This window comes from Herpailurus yagouaroundi, unplaced genomic scaffold (genome assembly GCF_014898765.1).
Source record: "Herpailurus yagouaroundi ecotype Mexico unplaced genomic scaffold, PumYag 190, whole genome shotgun sequence".
Classification (NCBI taxonomy): domain Eukaryota; kingdom Metazoa; phylum Chordata; class Mammalia; order Carnivora; family Felidae; genus Herpailurus; species Herpailurus yagouaroundi.
In genome coordinates this window covers 20,816,585-20,835,936 of record NW_024412421.1, presented here as the reverse complement: position 1 = coordinate 20,835,936, position 19,352 = coordinate 20,816,585, and the positions used below count along the sequence as shown (strand labels likewise).

At 51.1% G+C, this 19,352-nt stretch overlaps 1 protein-coding gene and 1 long non-coding RNA gene across 3 annotated transcripts; one reads left to right on the top strand and one right to left on the bottom strand.

Annotated features, from left to right (window-relative positions):
- Nucleotides 1-409: 409 nt before the first annotated feature.
- On the bottom strand, nt 410-11,424 carry VPS4A (vacuolar protein sorting 4 homolog A). 2 transcript variants are annotated; one of them, XM_040442933.1, is made up of 11 exons: nt 11,241-11,424; nt 7,727-7,838; nt 7,496-7,643; nt 6,063-6,124; nt 5,828-5,947; nt 5,184-5,340; nt 4,496-4,644; nt 4,062-4,143; nt 3,627-3,846; nt 2,008-2,148; nt 410-1,294 (listed from the first exon to the last, which is right to left on the bottom strand). In XM_040442933.1, exons 1-11 carry the CDS (start codon nt 11,259-11,261, stop codon nt 1,193-1,195), a joined length of 1,314 nt encoding a protein of 437 aa, XP_040298867.1. In that variant the 5' UTR covers nt 11,262-11,424; the 3' UTR covers nt 410-1,192. The 2 variants fall into 2 exon arrangements, with proteins under 2 accessions (XP_040298867.1, XP_040298868.1); XM_040442934.1 differs by having other exon boundaries at nt 6,063-6,121.
- On the top strand, nt 2,949-19,329 carry LOC121009716 (uncharacterized). Its single transcript, XR_005780799.1, has 3 exons — nt 2,949-2,959; nt 8,149-8,152; nt 19,245-19,329. It is a non-coding gene; the product is annotated as an uncharacterized LOC121009716 (long non-coding RNA).
- Nucleotides 19,330-19,352: the final 23 nt, after the last annotated feature.

Genomic DNA, 19,352 nt, shown 5'->3' with positions numbered 1-19,352 from the left:
GAACAGCGCAGCCCCTGCTCGGCTGCGGCTGACAGGATGTCTCACGGGGACGCAGGCCCAGAGTTGCCCGATGTCCCCAAAGCCAGAACTCTGAATTTCCACATCAACTCTCTTGCTTTTTCAATGCTGGGAGCAGACCAAAGCAAACACAGCTGCAGGCCGTGTCTGGCCCACAGGCCCCCCGGTTTGCAGGGAGAACTGTCCAGGTCCCACATTTGCAAGGCCTTAAGGCGAAAAAAGTTCTGGCCGACCTGACCGGAGAACAGGCTGCGGAACTGTGACAGCTGGCAATGCCCTCCTCTGCTGACGAGAAGAGCATGGAGAGAAAACCAGAGGGTCTTTCTACTGGAAGCAGCGTGGCCTTCAAGAAGCCCCAGACAGGAATCAAAGATGAGATCACTCAGGTGGCTCAAGAGGGAAAAGGATTTATTAGCCCATTTCCAGGGCGGGGTGCCAGGGGCAGTGGCTGGGTTCAGCGTTCTCACATTCAGAGGGAAGAGAAGGCAGCAGTGAAACCCTACCTGACTGCCCTCACTCATTCTGATCTACATAGCTTTGTGCTCACAAAAACCATCCTCTCCTCCTGCAGGGAGGACACAGGGCCGGGGATGCTGACGTAGGGGTTGGGAATGGCTTGGCTTTACTCTCAACCTTTACAGGCAGGGCTTGGGCTGGCGACCCAGGGCATTCGCCATTGTGTGCACAAGGAGTAAAACTTGGGTTAGAAGGAAAGGGCGGAGGGAGCTGGCAAGACATTCTGACGGTCTGCACGAGCCCCACAGTGTGGGCTGCTCCTACTCCTTGACGCTTCTGGGAGATTTTAACTTTATTTATAAAGAAGACAAAAATCCAAGCAGCATTAATTTAGGGGAACAAAGAAAGGTTCAAAAAACAAAACAAAACGTGGAGGGGCAGGACAAGGAGTTGATGAGCATCCAGAAGAAGAGAACCAGTAGGAAGAAGTAGGAAGAACCAGTATTCCACCCAGTGCCGAATGTGCTTCTGTGTCTCTGTGGCCCCGGAGGCCCTTCCTTCCCACTCCCCGGCTGGTGGCCAGACAGCAGAGGGGACGCCAGAGTGACGTGAAGATGAGCCCCGGGGCCCTGTCTGGCTGCTGACATGGGGGGTGCCGTGGATTTTTTTTACCCCAATCAATTCCTCCCACCTTCACCATCACCGAGTGAAGAAATTTTTAACTCTCCTGTCCAAAGTCCTCTGAGAATTTCTTCACTTTCAGGAGGTCCTCTGCATTCACGGTGGGCCGAGTGGTAGCCAGGGACCGGAGCATGTCCGACTGCAAAGACAAGGGCACGAAGCTGAGGAGCCAGGCTCCAGGTCCTCGGCCTCCCCGTGTCACAGAGCCATGTGGTCCAGGGCAGGAAGAGGCCTCCCCTCGTGGTCACTCCCAGCCCCAAGTGCAAAGCTCCCCTTGGTTGCCCAGCTTCTGCTTGAATGTCTCCTGTGACAGGACAGCTCTTCCCTCCTGAGGCAGCTCATGTCGTTTCCAAACAGGCCCACTCCTCATCTGAGAGAATCCAAGCTCCCCTCATCTCTTAACTCCCACGAGAAGCTCTTTCTGACTCCACACCCACCACACCAGCCGCACTGGCAGGACACCTGCCACACGCAACAGGCAAGACCGTCAACAAGACCAGGATGAGGAAAGGGCCAGACTAGTCCCATGAGGCTGCCTGTGCAACAGCATCAAAGCAAACTGCTGAAAGACACTGTTTCCTTCTGGGCACAAAGCAAGCCAAACCCGTGGAATGATGCAGTCACACCAGCTGGCCTTTTTTCTTGCTGAAGAAAGTAAAATGCTAACACTATGGCCTCATCCTGGGCCCGCAGTAAGTCTAATGGCAGGAGCTCCAGCTACCCAGAGCCCCATCGGCCATTCTGTTTGGGAGGAGGCACAACAGCCCAGGACAGAGAAGCAGAGCTTATTTTCAGACCCAAGGCCCCAATTTTCTGGTCTCTGTGCAATCCCTGGCCCAGCCGGCTGCTTACCATGCAAACCACAGGCTCTAAGAGTTTGTCACCAGGGACATCCATCCAAGTCATCTCCATGGCCTCTGGGTCCCCTGGGGAACATGGGGTCAGGAGGTCATCGATCATAACGCTAGGGTTGGTGCGGGAAGGGCCACAGACCTGAAATCAAAGAGGAGTCTGGCTGGAGGGGTTGCCCCTCAGCACTTGGGGAAGAGACAGGATGCCTCAGGTTCTGAGTCACGAAGAGAAGGGAATGGTAGGGAATGAACGCACGCCTGAGTTTCGAGGTCATCAGTCTGAGAAGGCAATGACTCCTTCAAAACTCGGGTTGGTAGTCAAAGTAGCTCGAAGTAGGATCTCAGAGGTTTGTGATTAGCCTGCTATTCCAGGCGCTGTTCTCCAGAATCTCAGTTTGGGGTCCAGAGTGCCCTGATATCTTCCTCTTGCTCATCCACTCCGTCAGATCTCACCACAAATGCAGTGACATCAGAAATGTCTTTCCAACCAGTCTGCTTTATTGGCAACATCCCCCTGAATATCCCCGAGGCTAAGTCCCTCCTTCCTTCAACTGTTGACTCAAATGTCACCTGGGGTGATGTACCCCTTAAAGAGTACAACCTGGGGGCACCTGGGTGGCTCAGTCGGTTGAGCGTCCGGCTTCGGCTCAGGTCATGATCTCTCAGTCCGTGAGTTCGAGCCCCACGTCGGGCTCTGTGCTGATAGCTCGGAGCCTGGAGCCTGCTTTAGATTCTGTGTCCCCCTCTCTCTCTGCCCCTCCGCCACTCATGCTCTGTCTCTCTCTGTCTCAGAAATAAATAAACATTAAAAAAATAATAATAGGGGCGCCTGGGTGGCTCAGTCGGTTGGGTGTCCGACTTCAGCTCAGGTCACGATCTCGCGGTCCGTGAGTTCGAGCCCCGCGTCGGGCTCTGGGCTGATGGCTCAGAGCCTGGAGCCTGCTTCCGATTCTGTGTCTCCCTCTCTCTCTGCCCCTCCCCCGTTCATGCTCTGTCTCTCTCTGTCTCAAAAATAAATAAACGTTAAAAAAAAAAAAATTAAAAAAAAAAAAAAAGAGTACAACCTGCCCACCACACTCCAAACTCCAGAACACCAGACGCCCTCCCCTGCTCTGTCCTTCCCCTCATCACCCTCAGAGACAAATTTCACCCCAACTAGACAGGAGGCTCCTACAAGGCAGAGATTTATTCTGCTCTGGTCACAAATGTCTCCCTGGCTCCTAGAACAGCACCAGGCGCAGAGCAGGACCCTTGGCCGACACTGGGCAGAGATGTGCTGTGTGAAACTAGATCCTCCTTCGAGCGTGTGATTTTGTGCCCAACACTTTTCAGACATCGAGTGGGGCCCCACACGTGGCGGCACAGCCAGGGGTGGCAGAGGTGGCTGCCGTGGCCTCTGGCTTCACAGTCTGAGGTAGTCACACTCAAGCAAGAACTACAGGAAAGGGTGGAGCAGGGGCAACCACAGCCCCTGGAGCCAGAGGGCTCATTTTGTACTTGCCCTTGATTCTCCATGAGACCAAAGATGTATCATCACCTGAGCAGCCAAGCTGCGGGCCAAGAAAACGGATATCCGTGTTCCTATGACACTCCCTAAGCGACTCCCTGCAGGCCACTCACCTTTTTGAAGTGTGTTGCCGACTGTACTTTTCGAACAGGCTGCATGAGGGAGTCCCGCACAATGATACTGATGTCAGCGCCTGAGTAGCCTTCCGTCTTCCGGGCCAGCTCGTGGATGTTGGCGTCAGTGAGGTTGTGGGGGGTGCTCCCCAGATGCAACCGGAACATCTGGGCACGGGCAGCCTCCTCGGGCAGCGGGATGTAAATCCGCTTTTCAAACCTAGAGAGCCAAGCACAGGGCAGGACTTGAGAGCAGATGGTACAACGGCCTTCATGGAGAAGGGCGTCGGGGTCCTCCCGAAGCTGGCCTCGCCACGCAGACACGAAGAAGCCTCCAGGGAAATGGGGTCGGGTTGTACCCACGGCTGCCAGCGGCAGGACTGACCACAGGCGGAGAAAGGCCTCAGCCCCTGGCTCCTACTGGGGAAGACTCACCTCCTTCTAATGGCTGAATCCAACACCCACGGGATGTTTGTGGCACCGAGAACCAGGGTCCCATCGTTGTTATTCCCCACCCCTGGGGAGAGAGGGGAACACAGATGCTGACCCAGAACACCCGCAAGGACCAGGCAGAATCCATGGGAAGCACCCGATGCAGGGCCATCCCTGTGCCACCACCGGCAGGGCCACCAGCAGCTCTGCGGGGCCCAGAGCCCCGAACCCTGCCTGGCTCGGGGAGGGCAGAGGGCCGGCAGCGGAGGCCACGGTGACCTCACCGAAGGCCTGGGGAGATGGAGCTGAGAACCGCTCCCCGGACATTTTCTCTCCTCCCTAAGGACAATCAGATCCAGCCGCGGCTAAACGATGAAGCCCGGGGCTGGCTCTAGGTAGACCGAGAACCAGGGAGGGCACCCGGCACTGGCACGCACCCTGCATCTGGACCAAGAACTCCGTTTTGATCCTTCGAGCAGCTTCGCTCTCATTCTCATTGCGGGACCCGCAGAGGGAATCCACCTCATCGATGAAGATGATGGAAGGCTTGTGCTGCCTGGCCAGCTCAAACAGGTTCTTGACTAGCCTGTGAAGGTGACAAGCGGGTCTGGGATCGGGACACCCACACACATGCCCGGCCAGGGGCCCAGTCACTGCTTCTCTCGCCCTTCCCACAGGCGGGTCAAGACTCCAGTCATGCTTGGATTTCAGAAAAAGTCATCACAAATCCACTGGCAGCACTGTACCAGGGGGAACAGCCTGCCTTGGGTACAGCCTCACTCATTAGCTCTGGATTTAGGACAAGTCCCTTCCCCTCCGCTCAGCCTCAGTGCGATCTTCTGCAAAATGGGAGTCGGTGTGGGAAATAACTGAACCACACGAAGTCCCCAACAGGGGACACCCACCTGATACCCAGAGACTGCGAGCGCATTTATTTCCCTTCCCTTCGCGAGGGCTCCTCTCTCCCAAGTTCCCAGTCAACATCAGCACTCTTCGTCAGGACAGCGTCCCGTGCAACAACCTAGCAAGATCCCCCTCTGCTGGCTACTTCTCCCTGACACCCAACAGCGGCTCCTCTGGGAGGTGCCGTGAGGGCAGGGCAGCAGGGCCTGGCAGCTGACTTACTTCTCACTCTCCCCCAACCACTTAGACATCAAGTCTGAGGAGGACACAGAGAAGAAGGTGGAGTTGTTGGCCTCTGTCGCCACCGCTTTGGCCAGGTAGGATTTGCCTGTGCCAGGGGGTCCAAAGAGCAGTATCCCTCGCCAAGGCGTACGCTTGCCTACGAGAAAGAACAAACTGAGGTGAGCTTCTTCCCGACTAGGGAAAGGGAACAGAGAAAAAGAGAAGACTTAAGGCGGGAGAGAAAAGTTCTACAAGACAACAGATTCTAGAAACGAAGGAATAAAGGGAACTGAACAGCCTGCTGAGAACTTGCTCCCAGCCCCGGCTCGTGACCCCCAAGACCTTGCAAAGTGACACTGGCCGGCACTAGTTCCTGACCCTGATTACTCACTGGGGTGGTCAAGTCAAAGTTCTAGTCTCAAAGGTGTTTCTGACACCAGGGAGGAGCCAGATGACGGCGATGAGCAGGTCCCGGAGCCTCTCCCGACTCAGAGCCCGTGGGAAGGTCAGGCCCTCACCCACTGACGGCCAAGAGAGCCGAGTCGCTGCCTGCTCCTGGACACCTTCAGCGTGGAAGCCCTGAGCTGGCTTCCTCAAAAACCTGCTGCTTTTACCATCTGGGCCTAAAGTAGCTCAACTCTTACCTGTGAACAAATGTGGGAATTTAATTGGCAAAATGACAGCTTCTTTGAGGGCCTCCTTGGCCCCCTCGAGCCCAGCCACATCATTCCACCGAATGTTGGGCTTCTCCATCACAACAGCACCTACAAGAGGCAAGCGGAGCCTTTGACCTGGAGGCTGACTGTGGAGCCTGAGCCGACCCTTCAGGGGCCCTCACCATGTCCCCCTCCCATTGCTGCAGGGCCTCGGGCCTCTTACCCATCAGTTGTTCCTGCAGTTTCTTTTTCTCTGGATTATCCCCTTCACTGTCACTATCGCTGCTGGGAAAGGAGACAGAAGAGGACATCTAAAGCGAGAGGCGGTTGGGCAAGTAGGCATTGAGAGCAAAGTCAGGCTCTGGCTGCTGGCCCAGTGGCAGAGACGCCTGTCCTGCTCAACAGTAGAGACCCACAAGCAGGTAACTCAAGAACATTCGGGCCGCCTGTTCTCGACACTCCCTCCACATCCTCCACATCCTCCAGGAAATACTCCCGTCACCCATCCTTGTTTCTTCATTAAGGGAGCAAGAATAGAGATGTGTGCCCTCTCTACAAGGCCGATGAGGGACGTGTGCTTTGGCTGGACTTCAGGAGCAGCTGGGGAGGCAGCTGGAGCTGTCCCCGGCCTTTCGCACAGACTTACAGCCAGATGGCAAGTGGCTGTGACTCAGAGAAGAAGTTAAGTTTAAGTCTAAAGGGGAGCACTCAGGAAGGGAACATAGTCACTGGCCTCACCCCAGGGCCAGTCCCCTAATGGGACATAAGTGGTTGGCCCTTCTCAAAACTCTTCCAGTCCCCCCAAGACGCCTCACCCCCTGGCCCTCTTCCTCTCTTCTGAGAGCACGTTCCCTGGCCTGGGCAAGCCCGTCCATCCAGGAGCCACGGCTCTCAGCTCTGGTGGGGCAGCTGACACATCACCTGCCTGTCTCCCGCTCCGTGACACTCCTGCCTGGGACCCTCCCCGTCGCCTCCAGGACACCACTGGCCTTGATGCTCAGCTACCTGGTATCTCTGTGGTAGGTAAACCACAGATGTGAGGAGAGAGGCTGCAGGGCGAGCACTGGCTTTGTAGCTGGAAACAGAAGCCCTGGGTGTGGGTACAGACTCCATCAAGTACCGGCTCAGTGACCTAGACCGTATCTCTGAACTTGAGTGTGTTGCCTCATCGGTCAGATGAAGACAAGAACTCTGACTGTAACAGCGGCAGATACTTTTTCATCCTGACTGCAGGCAGAGCTCTCGGGGCTTTCCCCGTGTCTTCTCATTTGCTCCTTAGAGCAACACTGGGCGGGCAGGCCCGTTATCCCCCTTCTATAGAGGAGGAGCCTGGAGCCACAGGGGTCATGGCACTTGTCCACGGTCACTTGGCTAGGAAGTGGCAGAGCCAAGATATAGCCTGAGAGTCTGACTGCAGAATCCAAGGCCGGTGACCTCCACGCTGGCTCCCTGTTTCACTCACAGCTGAGGCACCGCCCACGGAAGTACTCTGCAAAGCACCTACGGAGAGCAGCTAGGGGCCTTGTCACTAGATGGGTGCAATTCCCCAGGAGGAAGGCGCTATGGAAGTCGAAGGCATCATGAGCACCAAGAATGGCAGGGAGGTGCTCACGGGGGCTCCGGTCCCGGCTGGGTCCTCCCCTCCTCCGTGCTCACCCCTTGCTCTCACTCTGATTTTCTTTGACTGGCTTCTTGCCATGCTTCTCTTTGTTTCGTAAATAATCCTTCAGCTTCTCCGCTCGGTCTAGGTACTGCATGCACTTGGCTCGAATGCTCTCCTTGGCCTTGTCACTGTGTGCCTCATCTGCAAAAGGGGAATCATAGAGGGGGTACCCGCTCTGCTCTTGCAGGGGTTCTGCAGCCGGGGAGGGCCCTGCTGTGACTCACATTTGATAGCGTGTAGGAAATACTCCACGGCATGCTGGTAGAGCCGGAGTGCCTCCTCGTAATTCTTGGCTTTATCCTCTTCTGTGGCTTTTGTCACCAGGTCGATGGCTTTCTGGAAAGGCAAAGCAAGTACCTCAGTGCTTCCCAAGAGACCCAAAAAGCCCTTGGGGTCCCAGGCAGCAGGAATCCTGTGGATCTGTGGGTCGCACACCATTATGTCGGCCTCTATTTCCAACATCAACCAGAAAGGCCTTAAGAGGAAGCTATATGACAGCCATCCCTCTTCACAATGCGCTCATAGAGTGAAAAGCAACTTCCTTCTCAATTTCACTCTGGATTTCAGCAAGTGGAAACCTGATCAAATATCTCAGGTTAGAGCTCAAAGGGAGAATCCACTTTCTATTCCGTGCCTCAAGGGAAAGAAAGGTGGACCCGGACCCGGACCCAGCACCGGACCCAGTGCCTGGAACAGGGGAAACACCAGAACGAACTGACTGCTGCGCTGCTCAGCATGAAGGCCAGAAACTGCATTTGACCTCAAAGGCCAGAGAAGAGCCAGCCCTGAGTTTTATGAGACGGACGAAAGGGATCTCTACTTCCTTCTACTGGCCCAACTTGCTTCTCTAGGGTGAAAACGGGAGACGGTTTTCCTAAATTTGCTACTTAGGGAAGGGATGCTTGGACATATGGGTCAGTATAGCAGTAGCTTCAGTGAGAAAAGTGCTTGCTTACCCCAGACCCAGATATGTGCTACCAATTAAGGGGAACGGTCCTCTGGAGTCTTGTAAGAACCCTTGAAAGTGTCTCTGTGAATCTCACAAACCCTGTCGGCCTGTGCTCTAGACTGAACCTAAAACACGCTGGATCTTTCAGGCAGCTGCCCCACACCTACATATCCAGTTTTAGAAACCATGGCTTCACCAACCCAGGAAGCATTACCAGAATTATCTTCCCCAAGCTGATGAGCACTAGACACGAGGCGGGCAGATCCCACTGTAAACACAAAGTTCCATCCACAGCAAACAATAAACCTCCTGATCAGCTCTTGGCAGGGCCCAGGCTTTGTGCAGCCCTTCCTCATCTGAAAGTAAGAGGTCTCCGAAGGACACAGCTAGTCCTACAAAACTAACAGACTGGAGTAGGTTAGGCCAGATTGATGAAAACTGAACTCACCAGGTTGAAAAGATGAGATAAGGTGAAGGGAGTGTTGGCTACTATTTTCAAGCTCTGCTACCTCCACTACCTAAAAATAGAGAATGACCAGGAGCCCAGAACCTTCTGGAATGATTAGCTTAAACAATTTTTTTACGTTTATTTATTTTGAGAGAGAGATAGTGGGGGAGGGGCAGAGAGAGGGGGGAGAGAGAGAATCCCAAGCAGGCTCCACACTGTCGGTGCAAAGCTCAATGCGGGGCTCAGACTCACAAACCATGAGACCACGACCTGAGCTGAAAACTAAGAGTTGGACGCTGAACTGACTGAGCCACCCAGGCGCCCCCTGGAATGATTCATTTAAACACAAGCTTCTTGGGTCTACTCTCCCCAGACAGTGGCTCTTGAGCTAAGACATGAAACGAGTCCTCCTGTCCCTGATGGCTTCTCTTCTCCAGAACCAATATGCCCATCTCCTTGGACTTTTTTGCTCTGTATGCATTCTTGTTTGGGTCTGTCCTTTTGAAAGGCAGAGTTCAAAAAATAATCCAGGCATGCTCTGCCCACCGCCCCCCGCTTCTAGATACTTTATTAATTAATGCGCCTAAGAGCACATTAGGTCTTTTTGGCATCTGCATAGTGTTTCATGTGCAAGAGGCCGCTGGTGCAATGTGAGAAGGAGTAGTTTTGCCTAACACAACGGTGAGGTGATAGATAAAACTGCCAGCCTGCCACAGCTCTAGTAACACAGATGGCAGAGGATGAGGAAGAAAGACAAGGGTAAGGAAGATGTGTGAACACAGGGGCTGGCAAACTTTCCGTAAAGGAGCGGACGGTAAATGTTAGACTTTCCTGGCCATACAATCTCTGTTAGCAGCTGGCTACTCAACTCTGCCTTTGTAGCCCAGAAGCAGCCCAAAAGTTCCGATAAAACTTTATTTATAGACACTGAAATTTGAATTTCATGATTTTCACGTGTCAGGAGGTATCTTTTCCCAGCATTTTAAAAATATAAAAACCTACGACATTATGATAAGTGAGGGAAGCCAGTCAGTCACAAAGAACCACATATTGTATGATTCCAGTTATAGAAAATGCCCAGAATAGGCAAATCCATAGGGAAAGTAGATTAGTGTTGCCTAGGGTTGGGAGAGATAGAGGGTTTGGGGGATGACAGTAAAGGGTGTAGAGTTTCTGGGGGGATGAAGATGTTTTAAAGTGTGGTGACGGTCGCACAACTCTGAATATACTAAAAGCCATTGAATGATACACTTTGAATGTGGTTTATGTGGTGAGATAGATCTTAGGGTTTTGTTTTTTTTTTTAAAAAAAAACGTAAAAACACTCTTAGCTCAAAGACAAAAAAATGTCTGAGCAGGTGGGATCTACAGGCGAAAATTTACAACCCCCTGCGCTAACAGATCACAGCTTGTGCTGGTGGACGGTGGTGTCTGGCTTTGGACCCTAACTAATTCCTGGCCTAGTACCCCGATTTATTCCAGGCCTGTTCCCACCTTTTCCTCCGCCTTCAGGAATCTGAATGCCACCCATCCTGTCCTGATCCAGCCAAACGCCCCTTCTTCCACGAAGTCTTGCCTAACTCCCTCACACGCTTTATCTGTCATGACTTACTGAGCACTTACTATGTAGCACACACTGAGCCAAGAACGCTCTACCTGAATTACTCAATCCGGAGCCACTGTCACAACAACCCTACAGGGTACTACCCCATTTTACTGACAGGAAACGCGAAATTCCAAGATCAAGTAACTGGCCCAAGGTCACACGCCAATGAGCGGCAGAGCCAAGACCGAAGCCCAGGTCGAGGCCTGAGCATGTTTCCGTTGGCCGGCACAGCAGGACCGGCAGCACCTGGAGGGTGGGTCAGTCATGCGTCCAGGTGGCGCCACCCCAGCACCACCAGGCAAGATCTAGGGAATGAATGAAGGGTCGCCGGCCGACGGGAAGAAATCGGGGCCCCGGGGAAGGAGCGGGGACTCGTCTTCAGGGAGGCAGGGAGGGAGGGCAAGTAGCCCGACTGCGGGGCCGAGCTTCCCGGGCGGCGCCGGTGCGGTCCGCGAGAGGCTGATCCCCGCGGCGGTACCTGGGCGCCGCCGGCTGCACTCGGCGGCCTCGGGGCTCGGCCCGACTCGGCCGGGGGGCGGGGGCGCGGGCGTTCTGGACAGGAGGCGGCCCGTGGCTCCGAGCGCGTGAAAACAAACGGGCGGAGGCGGCGACAGGGCGGCGGGGCGGGAGCCGCGGGGCCGGGGCTCCGAGCAGGCCGCCCGCCCGAGTGCTGGCTCGCAGGCCCCGCCGCGCCTCCTCCCGCCTCCGGAAGCCGAGCCCGGCCGCGCCGAGGTACCTGGAGGGTTGACGTTGTCATTTCATCTCCTGGGTCCGCCCCACACCCCGCGGCGCTTCTTGCGGCCTCGGTCCGGCCCCGGGTAGCCGAGCTGCTGGGTCCGGCGCGGGGACCCCGGCGGGTTGGCGCTGGGCGCGAGCAGGGCAGCCGCTCGCAGCCGGAGCGGAGTCGGAGGGCGAGCGAGGAGCACGGCCCAGAGCGGTCGGGCCCGAGCCGCGCGACTTCCCCCCAGCGGCCACAGCCGGCACTGCAGGCAGCCCTCCCGGAGGCCGGGGGTCTGTGCCGGCGAGGTCCGGGGTGGGGCCGGGAGGAGGGCGTGTTAGGGGTGTGTTAGGGGCGGGGAGCCCAGCGAGGGCTGGGGTGGGGTTGGGTGCGGGGCGAGGCCAGAGTCAGGACCGAATAGAAACCTCAAGTCCTAGACCCCATTGCTGTGAAATAGCGCCTGTAGGTCAGTTTTTCTTGCACAGTATAAGCCAAATTTCCCAGAGCTTCGGGTTTCTGATATTTAAGAGGATGTACTAAAATTAGTATCTTGTCTGGCTTTTGGGGGGAATGAATGAGCTAACTAATGTAAACACAGCGTACCCCACATTGGGGGGATTCAGCCTGTTAAGTATTATTATAATGCTGGTGGCTCTGTCTAAAGCCAGCTTTTTATTTTATTTTATTTTATTTTATTTTATTTTATTTTATTTTATTATCTTATTTTATTTTTTTTATCTTTATTATTTTATTTATTTTTTAAAAGATTTTATTTATTTTTTTTCAACGTTTATTTATTTTTGGGACAGAGAGAGACAGAGCATGAACGGGGGAGGGGCAGAGAGAGAGGGAGACACAGAATCGGAAACAGGCTCCAGGCTCTGAGCCATCAGCCCAGAGCCTGACGCGGGGCTCGAACTCCCGGACCGCGAGATCGTGACCTGGCTGAAGTTGGACGCTTAACCGACTGCGCCACCCAGGCGCCCCTAAAAGATTTTATTTTTTTAAGTAATTTCTACACCTAACGTGGGGCTCAAATTCACGACCCCAAGGTCAAGAGCTCCAAGTTCCACTTACTAAGCCAGCCTGGCACCCCTGTTTTTATTCTTGTTTGATTTTAGACTTTTTCCTCTTTTTAAATGTTTATGTATTTATTTTTGAGAGAAAGAGGCAGAGAGACAGAGAACCCCAAACGGACCCACACTGTCAGCTCAGAGCCCCACATGGGGCTTGAACTCACCAACCATGAGACCACGACCTGTGCCTAAATCAAGAATCAGATGCTCAACCAACTGAGCCACCCAGGTGCCCCTGTTTTTGTTTTTTAATATTAGCCCTTCTACTTTTCTCTTTAGGAAAGCGGGTTTCCTCTTCTTCTTCTTCCTCTTCTTCTTCTTCTTCAGATTTTTATTTTTTTTTTATTTTTTTTTCAACGTTTATTTATTTTTTGGGGGACAGAGAGAGACAGAGCATGAACAGGGGAGGGGCAGAGAGAGAGGAAGACACAGAATCGGAAACAGGCTCCAGGCTCTGAGCCATCAGCCCAGAGCCTGATGTGGGGCTCGAACCCACGGACTGCAAGATCGTGACCTGGCTGAAGTCGGACGCTTAACCGACTGCGCCACCCAGGCGCCCCAGATTTTTATTTTTTTAAAGTAATCTCGACACCCAATGTGGGGCTTGAACTTAAAACCCGGAGATCAGGAGTCACATGTTCTACCAACCAAGCCAATCAGGCGCCCTGGGAACGTGGCTTTCGTAAACCTCCAAAGCTGGGGGCTTTAGCCTGGTAAACTTCAGTATAGTTTCTGGGGATACACCAATGATCAAAACAGGTCGAGGGCAGCCTACAGTTTGAGAAGATGATGTTCATCAGGAAAAATGATGTAGTAAGTGTGTTGAGGCCCATGTGTGAAAGCTCCTGAGTGTCTAACAGGCAACCTACATAAGATAGGTGGTCAGGAAAGGTTCCGTTTAAGAAAAGGTAACTCTAGCTCTAGTGTGCAGAAGAGATTGCAAGGATGGAGTGACTATAGCATGTGAAGCTATTGCTATAGTCCAGAAGAATGAGGGAAGCCTGGACTAGGGGCAGGGCCATGGAGAGACATTCACAGAATAGAGAGATTGTGGAAGGCGGATCATAAGCACACAAATGGGTTAGATTTGGGGTATGGTGAGGGGCAGGAAGGGATGGAGATGACACCTGGGTCGCTGGCCTCAGAGCCTGAGTAGCTAGTGACAACACTGAAATAGAGACTATATTGAACAAAGACCAGGCTCAGGGGGGTGGAGGAGTGAGGAAGATCACAAATTTGAGGTGCATTTGAAACATCAAGGGTCAGATAGGCATATACCTCTGGAAGTCAGAAAAAAGAGGTGGGAGATGTACATCTGCGAGATGTGCGGGTATAGGTGGGAATGAGATCTCCTAGGGAAGAGCAGAGTGCAGGGGGAGGTGAGGGGAGAGCCTAGGACAGAGCTTGGAAGTTTATCGACTAAGGAGAGGAGGATGAGCCTGCAAAAGCAGCTCAGAAAGACAGCTGGAGAGAGAGGATAGCCACGAGAGTGTCTTGAGAGCCAGGGAAGGAGTGCTGGGTGAGGAGCGGGGAGCACAGTGTCTAACGCAGCTGAGAAGACAGACGGTAATACGAAGACACCAACCACCTCAGCCAGAGATGTTTCAGTCAAGCGATGGGGGCGGAAACCATACCACAGCGGGCCGGGTGAGAGCGGGTCACCAGGAGGCACAACTCTTTCAAGAAGTTTGGAGGAAAGGAAGGGAGCCCTAGAGCATTGGCTGCAGGAGCTGAGGGGTCCAGGAAGGGATCTGTGATGGTTTTTAATGGGAGAAGAGTTCAGCATATTTAAAAATCCAATAGGAGGAATCTAGTTGAGGAGGCTAATGAACGGGAATGGGATCAAAACAGATGTAAGAGGAGTGGCTTTAGACGTAATAGGTGCAGGGAAGAAGATAAACAGGTGCCTACCTAGGTCAGCCAGAAGATAACAAATTGGGAGGGTACTTCTGGGTGGCTGCGGTTTTCTCAGGGAGCTAGGAGGAAAGAGAATTTGTTGCGAGAGGGACAGAGACAGAGGCGGGAGGCCTGGGGTTTGAGCAGAGTGAAGACGGTTTGAAACCCTTTCAAGTGAACCCAAAGTGAGCGGTGTTAAGGGCATGCCTGGTAAAGGCTGGCAACCTCTACAAATGTATAGAGGTACCAATTTGCCTTGGATTTTTCTCCCCAGGAGTCAGCTGCTCGGGCAGATGCAGGAAGAGAGCTGGGTTCCCCCAGGTGGCTGCTATGAAGACAGAGGAGCAAGGGATTCACAGGTCTTGGTGAGGGTGGTGCCGCAATGATAGGCTGTGGAATCAGAGCTGGGAAAGTTGCGGGACCGACGAGAAGGTGAAAGAGTGGGTAGACTAGTTAAGGACTCAATAGACTGAAGGGTTGTCACAGTGGGGACGCACTGGAGAGAGATGCTTCAGTTATTGATTTCGGAAGATGCTCTGTTCCAGCACTAACAGTCTAGGGGGCGGCGGTGGGAGTGGGAGGATGGGTGAGCCGGGGTGAAAGGGCCATTGTCATCCACGAGGAGGTTGAGGAACCAAAAGGCCAAGCAAGGTGCTGAGCGTGTCTGTGGACGGTGGAGTCAGGATAATGGCAGGAGTGGCAGGACAGGGTTTGCTGAGCCTGGGTGACACAGGGAGACACACACACGTACAAGTCATGGCTCCTCTGCTTCTACCCTGAACACTGCTCTTTCAGACACTAACAGAGCTGAGTGGGGAGGCTTTTATTTGCTGTTATGCACCTGACAAAGGCACTGCCCTTTTATTTATTTAAATTTTTAAAAGTTTATTTAGAGAGAATGCGCACATGAGCTGGGAAGTAGAGAGGGAGAGAATCCCAAGCAGGCACCGTGCTGTCAGCACAGAGCCCAATGTTGGGCTCGAACCCACAAACCGTAAGATCGTGACCTGAGACGAAACCAGCAGTTGGAGGCTTAACCGACTGAGCCATCCAGGGGCCCCAAGGCCCAGACTTTTTAAATCATTGAGAGGGCAGGGCTGGGTCTTTTTCAGGGCTTGATAGGGGACTCACTTCATATTTGCTGGATGTATTAATAATGAATTCATTAAGAAGAAATAAGGGACCCTAACTGACAGATGAGAGTGAGGCAGAGTTGAGAACATACTAACCTCCCACACTAGACAGGGCCGCACAAGTTGGAAGACAGAATCAAAACACAAGTCCCTACAATTAAGGAGGGCTGTGTTAGTCTGCTCAGGCTGCCATAACAAAATACCACAGGTCGGGTGGCTTAAACAATAAAAACTCATTTTCTCCATGGTTCTGGAGGCTGGAAGTCCAAGATCAAGGTGTTAGCAGGGTTGGCTTCTTCTGAGGTCTTTTTTCTTGGCTTATAGATGGCGATGCTTTTGTTGTGTCCTTGCATGGTCTTTACTGTATGCACAGGCATCCCTTATCTTTGGCCAAGCTTCCCTTTTTTTATAAGGACACCAGTCAGATTGGACTAGGGCCCACCCCAACGGCCTAATTTTAACCGAATCACCTCTTTCAAGGCCCTATCTCCAACTACAGTCACATTCTGAGGCGTGGGGGGTTGGGTTCAGCATTTGAATTTGGTGGGACACATTCAGCCCATGGCAAGAGCTGGGTTTGAGATCCACTGGCTCTGTGCTCACGTTCTCTTTGCTCTGCCTACTCAGCTTTCTTGGGACTCTTGCTTAGCTGCTGTGTTCCAAGAGCCTGAAGTACACAGACTGACCCTGCCGACAAAGCAGAGTTTCTCAGGGGAAGCTCCCCATCCTGGAGGGAAGCTGCTTCCAACGGCAGCTTGGTCACCCATTTCTCCTTAAAGGATACCTTGAAAACAGGGGCGCCTGGGTGGCGCAGTCGGTTAAGCGTCCGACTTCAGCCAGGTCACGATCTCGCGGTCCGTGAGTTCGAGCCCCACGTCGGGCTCTGGGCTGATGGCTCAGAGCCTGGAGCCTGTTTCCGATTCTGTGTCTCCCTCTCTCTCTGCCCCTCCCCCGTTCATGCTCTGTCTCTCTCTGTCCCAAAAATAAATAAAAAACGTTGAAAAAAAAATTTAAAAAAATAAAAAAAAAAAGGATACCTTGAAAACAGACTCTGAGAACCCCTCAGTGCTGCAGTGGTGTGGCCATTGCTGGGGCTGGGGGAGTCAGTGGAAGAGGGAAAGGGGAAATAAAGGCATTACATTTATTTGTGGGCTGGCACATGGAAGATGTTGAGGCTTCCTAAATCTGAATCAGATCAAGAACTTCCTATTCTAACTTTCTCCCTAGAGCAGAAATCAGATTCTCAGCTCCCACACATTAGAGCTCCCACACTTCAGGTAAAGAGTCATTGACTTGCAAATACACAGTTCCACTTTCTTGCACAGCACTTTTCCAGATAGGATTCTGCTGATGCTGACAATGTGGCACTTGTGGTAAACCTGAGCTTGGACCAGTGAGTCAACTTTGCTTAGCTAATACAGCCTAGTAAGATCAGACTATACAAACGTCAGCATTCTAGGGCTCATGCCAAGGAGTAGATTCTTAACTTGGTTAAGGAGCCCTTGGATGGGGGCCGAGAGTGGTGTGGAAGAAGAGGAACAAACACTGAGTTCAGGTGAATAACAGTTTGGGAAGGTAGGGCCAGGCCAAAATCTCAAGCAAAGTGAGTAATGGACACCCAAATAAATGGAGCACTGATGATTCCTAATATGATTCCTGAGAAACCATCTCCCCTCCTCTGTGTGACTCAAAGTATAATAAAGCTCAGACTGATCCAATGATTAAGCTCCTGTCAGTGAAAGTCAGTGATGGAACTAGAACCACAACTAGGTTTTTAGGAATTTGGAGTTGGCCTAAATCTGCTTAAAAATGGCACCAGAAGAGACTGATGAGACATGACCATCAAACGCCACATGTGATACTGGATAGGATCCTTTGCCAGAAAGGAAAAGGAAAGGTTGCTGGGACGATGGGCACAATGTGAATGGGGTCTGCGGATTGGGGGGTAGTGTCGTGCCAGTGTTGATTTCCTGGTGGGGAGGGCTGGACGGTGGCAATACAGGACGGTGTCATTATGTTTGGGAGGTACACACTGAGAATTTAAGGGTGATAGAGCATCATGTCAGAAAAGACAAGAGATGATAATGGAACAAATATAAAATGTTAACAATTGGGAAATTTGGGTGAAGAGGATGTAGATCTTTGTTTCGTACCGCTCTTGAAATGTTCCTGTAGGTTTGAAACCATTTTAACATAAAACAGAAAAAAAAAATACAAGTCTAAAAGCATTTTTTTATTTACAGTATAAAGGTTACAAAGGTATATATGTATTTATATATATAATACCCTTAAGTTACAAATTTTCATTGTAATGTACAACGCTATATATGTTGATGTGCAACTCAAGGGGAAGTGTTGTCTATGCATTTATATTTATTGAGTACACATAAAGCTTTTTTTATTATTATTAAGAACACAAATACTGCCCTGTTTTATGCCATAAGTTTTGATTTGGTAGCCTGGTGATACCAGATGATTTGAGAACTAAATCTTAAACAACACTTAAAAAGAAGTCCTGTTTAAATACAGTGTTCTAAAAAGAAGAAAAAAAACAGAATATCACATACTTTTAATTTTTTGTAGAAGCATTACTCTAGCCTTCTAAGTCTTAATACTTAACAAAAATTAAAGTTGTGTGGAACAAAATACACACAAGGGAGTATAATCAGAATTTGCACAGATTAGCCATAATAGGCCTTCATAGGTAGTGGTTTGCCACATTATCTTCTAGAAGATCTTGGATCCGGTACCAAAAGGGAAATATTCTTTGGGCACCAAGGTCTTATCATGCTGAAGACATCCAACAGATTGTAAACATAATACTGGAGCCTTATGCCGGAGAAAAAAATACAAAACTAAAATGGGTTCTTGTAATAAGGGTAGATTTGCTATAGGTGTGAAGAATATCACTGAGAATGATGATTGTGCCAAACCCAAAACTTAGTTGAAATCATTTCCTCTCTCCCAAATTCAGGTAATTCACAAAACAGAGGTGAAAAACATAACCGACACCCATTAGAACAGGACTAAGATAGAAGGCAAGCAATTCTTCCAACTTAGGAGGAATAGACCCTTACACCACAATACTTATGTGCTGGTTCCAATTCCATATAATCGTTAGCACCTGATTGTCGAAGTGTAGGTTTAGAGTAAAGGCCATCACACTGAAGGCAAGCTGGATGGAAGGGACTGTTACTGTCTGAAAATTATGAAAAAATTCAATTAACCTCTCGTTTCCTTGAGGTGTCCTTTTTATTGAGTTTGAATGCCAGAGTGTTCTAGAATAAGTGGAACTTTGCCAGGTTTAAAATATCTTCAATTGGACACACCATCTACCATGTGTAAGGACTTCCAACAAATGAGACATTTAAAGGGTGTAAGTGTGGAAATGAATGGGTCAGCACAATTTAGAAATGGGGTAGATGAAATAAATATTCAGCTTTGCTATTTATAGTTAAAAGAAACATTTCTTTAAAGTTTATTTTGAGAGAGAGAGAGAGAGAGAGAGAGAGAGAGAGAGAGAGAGAGGCGCAGATATGGGGAGAGACAGAATCTCAAGCAGGCTCCACACCATCAGTGCAGAGCGTGACGTGGGGTTTGAACTCACGAACTGTGAGATTATTATGACCTGAGCCCAGATCAACAGTCAGATGCTTAACCAACTAAGTCACGCTGGTGCCCCAAGAAGCATTTCTTTAAAAAGGCTTTCCTGTTGATCCACTTTGCGTAATAGAGCTTAATTGTTGTTGTTGAGATTTATCTTGCTAAGGATGTTCTACACTGTTCTTCCCAAACTAAAGTCTATTTTTTTTAAAGATTTTTTAAGTAATCTCTACACCCAAATGGGGTTCAAACTCACAACTCCGAGATTCAGAGTAGCATGTTCCACTGAATGATCCAGCCAGGCGCCCCACTAGTCTAATTTTGCATTAAAAAACTAGGCATAATGAAAAGACTAACCTACTTAAGTGTGCTTGGAGTTCTTTCATGTTGGCATGGACCAAAGACCAAGCATCATTTTAAAC

Excerpts from the sequence above, each read along its gene's own strand:
- VPS4A (XM_040442933.1), bottom strand. The coding sequence starts at position 11,261 with ATGACAACGTCAACCCTCCAG. Across the intron at positions 4,144-4,495 it reads GTTCTTGGTCCAGATGCAGG|GGGTGGGGAATAACAACGAT; the intron begins GTGCGTGCCAGT and ends CTCTCTCCCCAG. Across the intron at positions 3,847-4,061 it reads GATTCAGCCATTAGAAGGAG|GTTTGAAAAGCGGATTTACA; the intron begins GTGAGTCTTCCC and ends TTGGCTCTCTAG.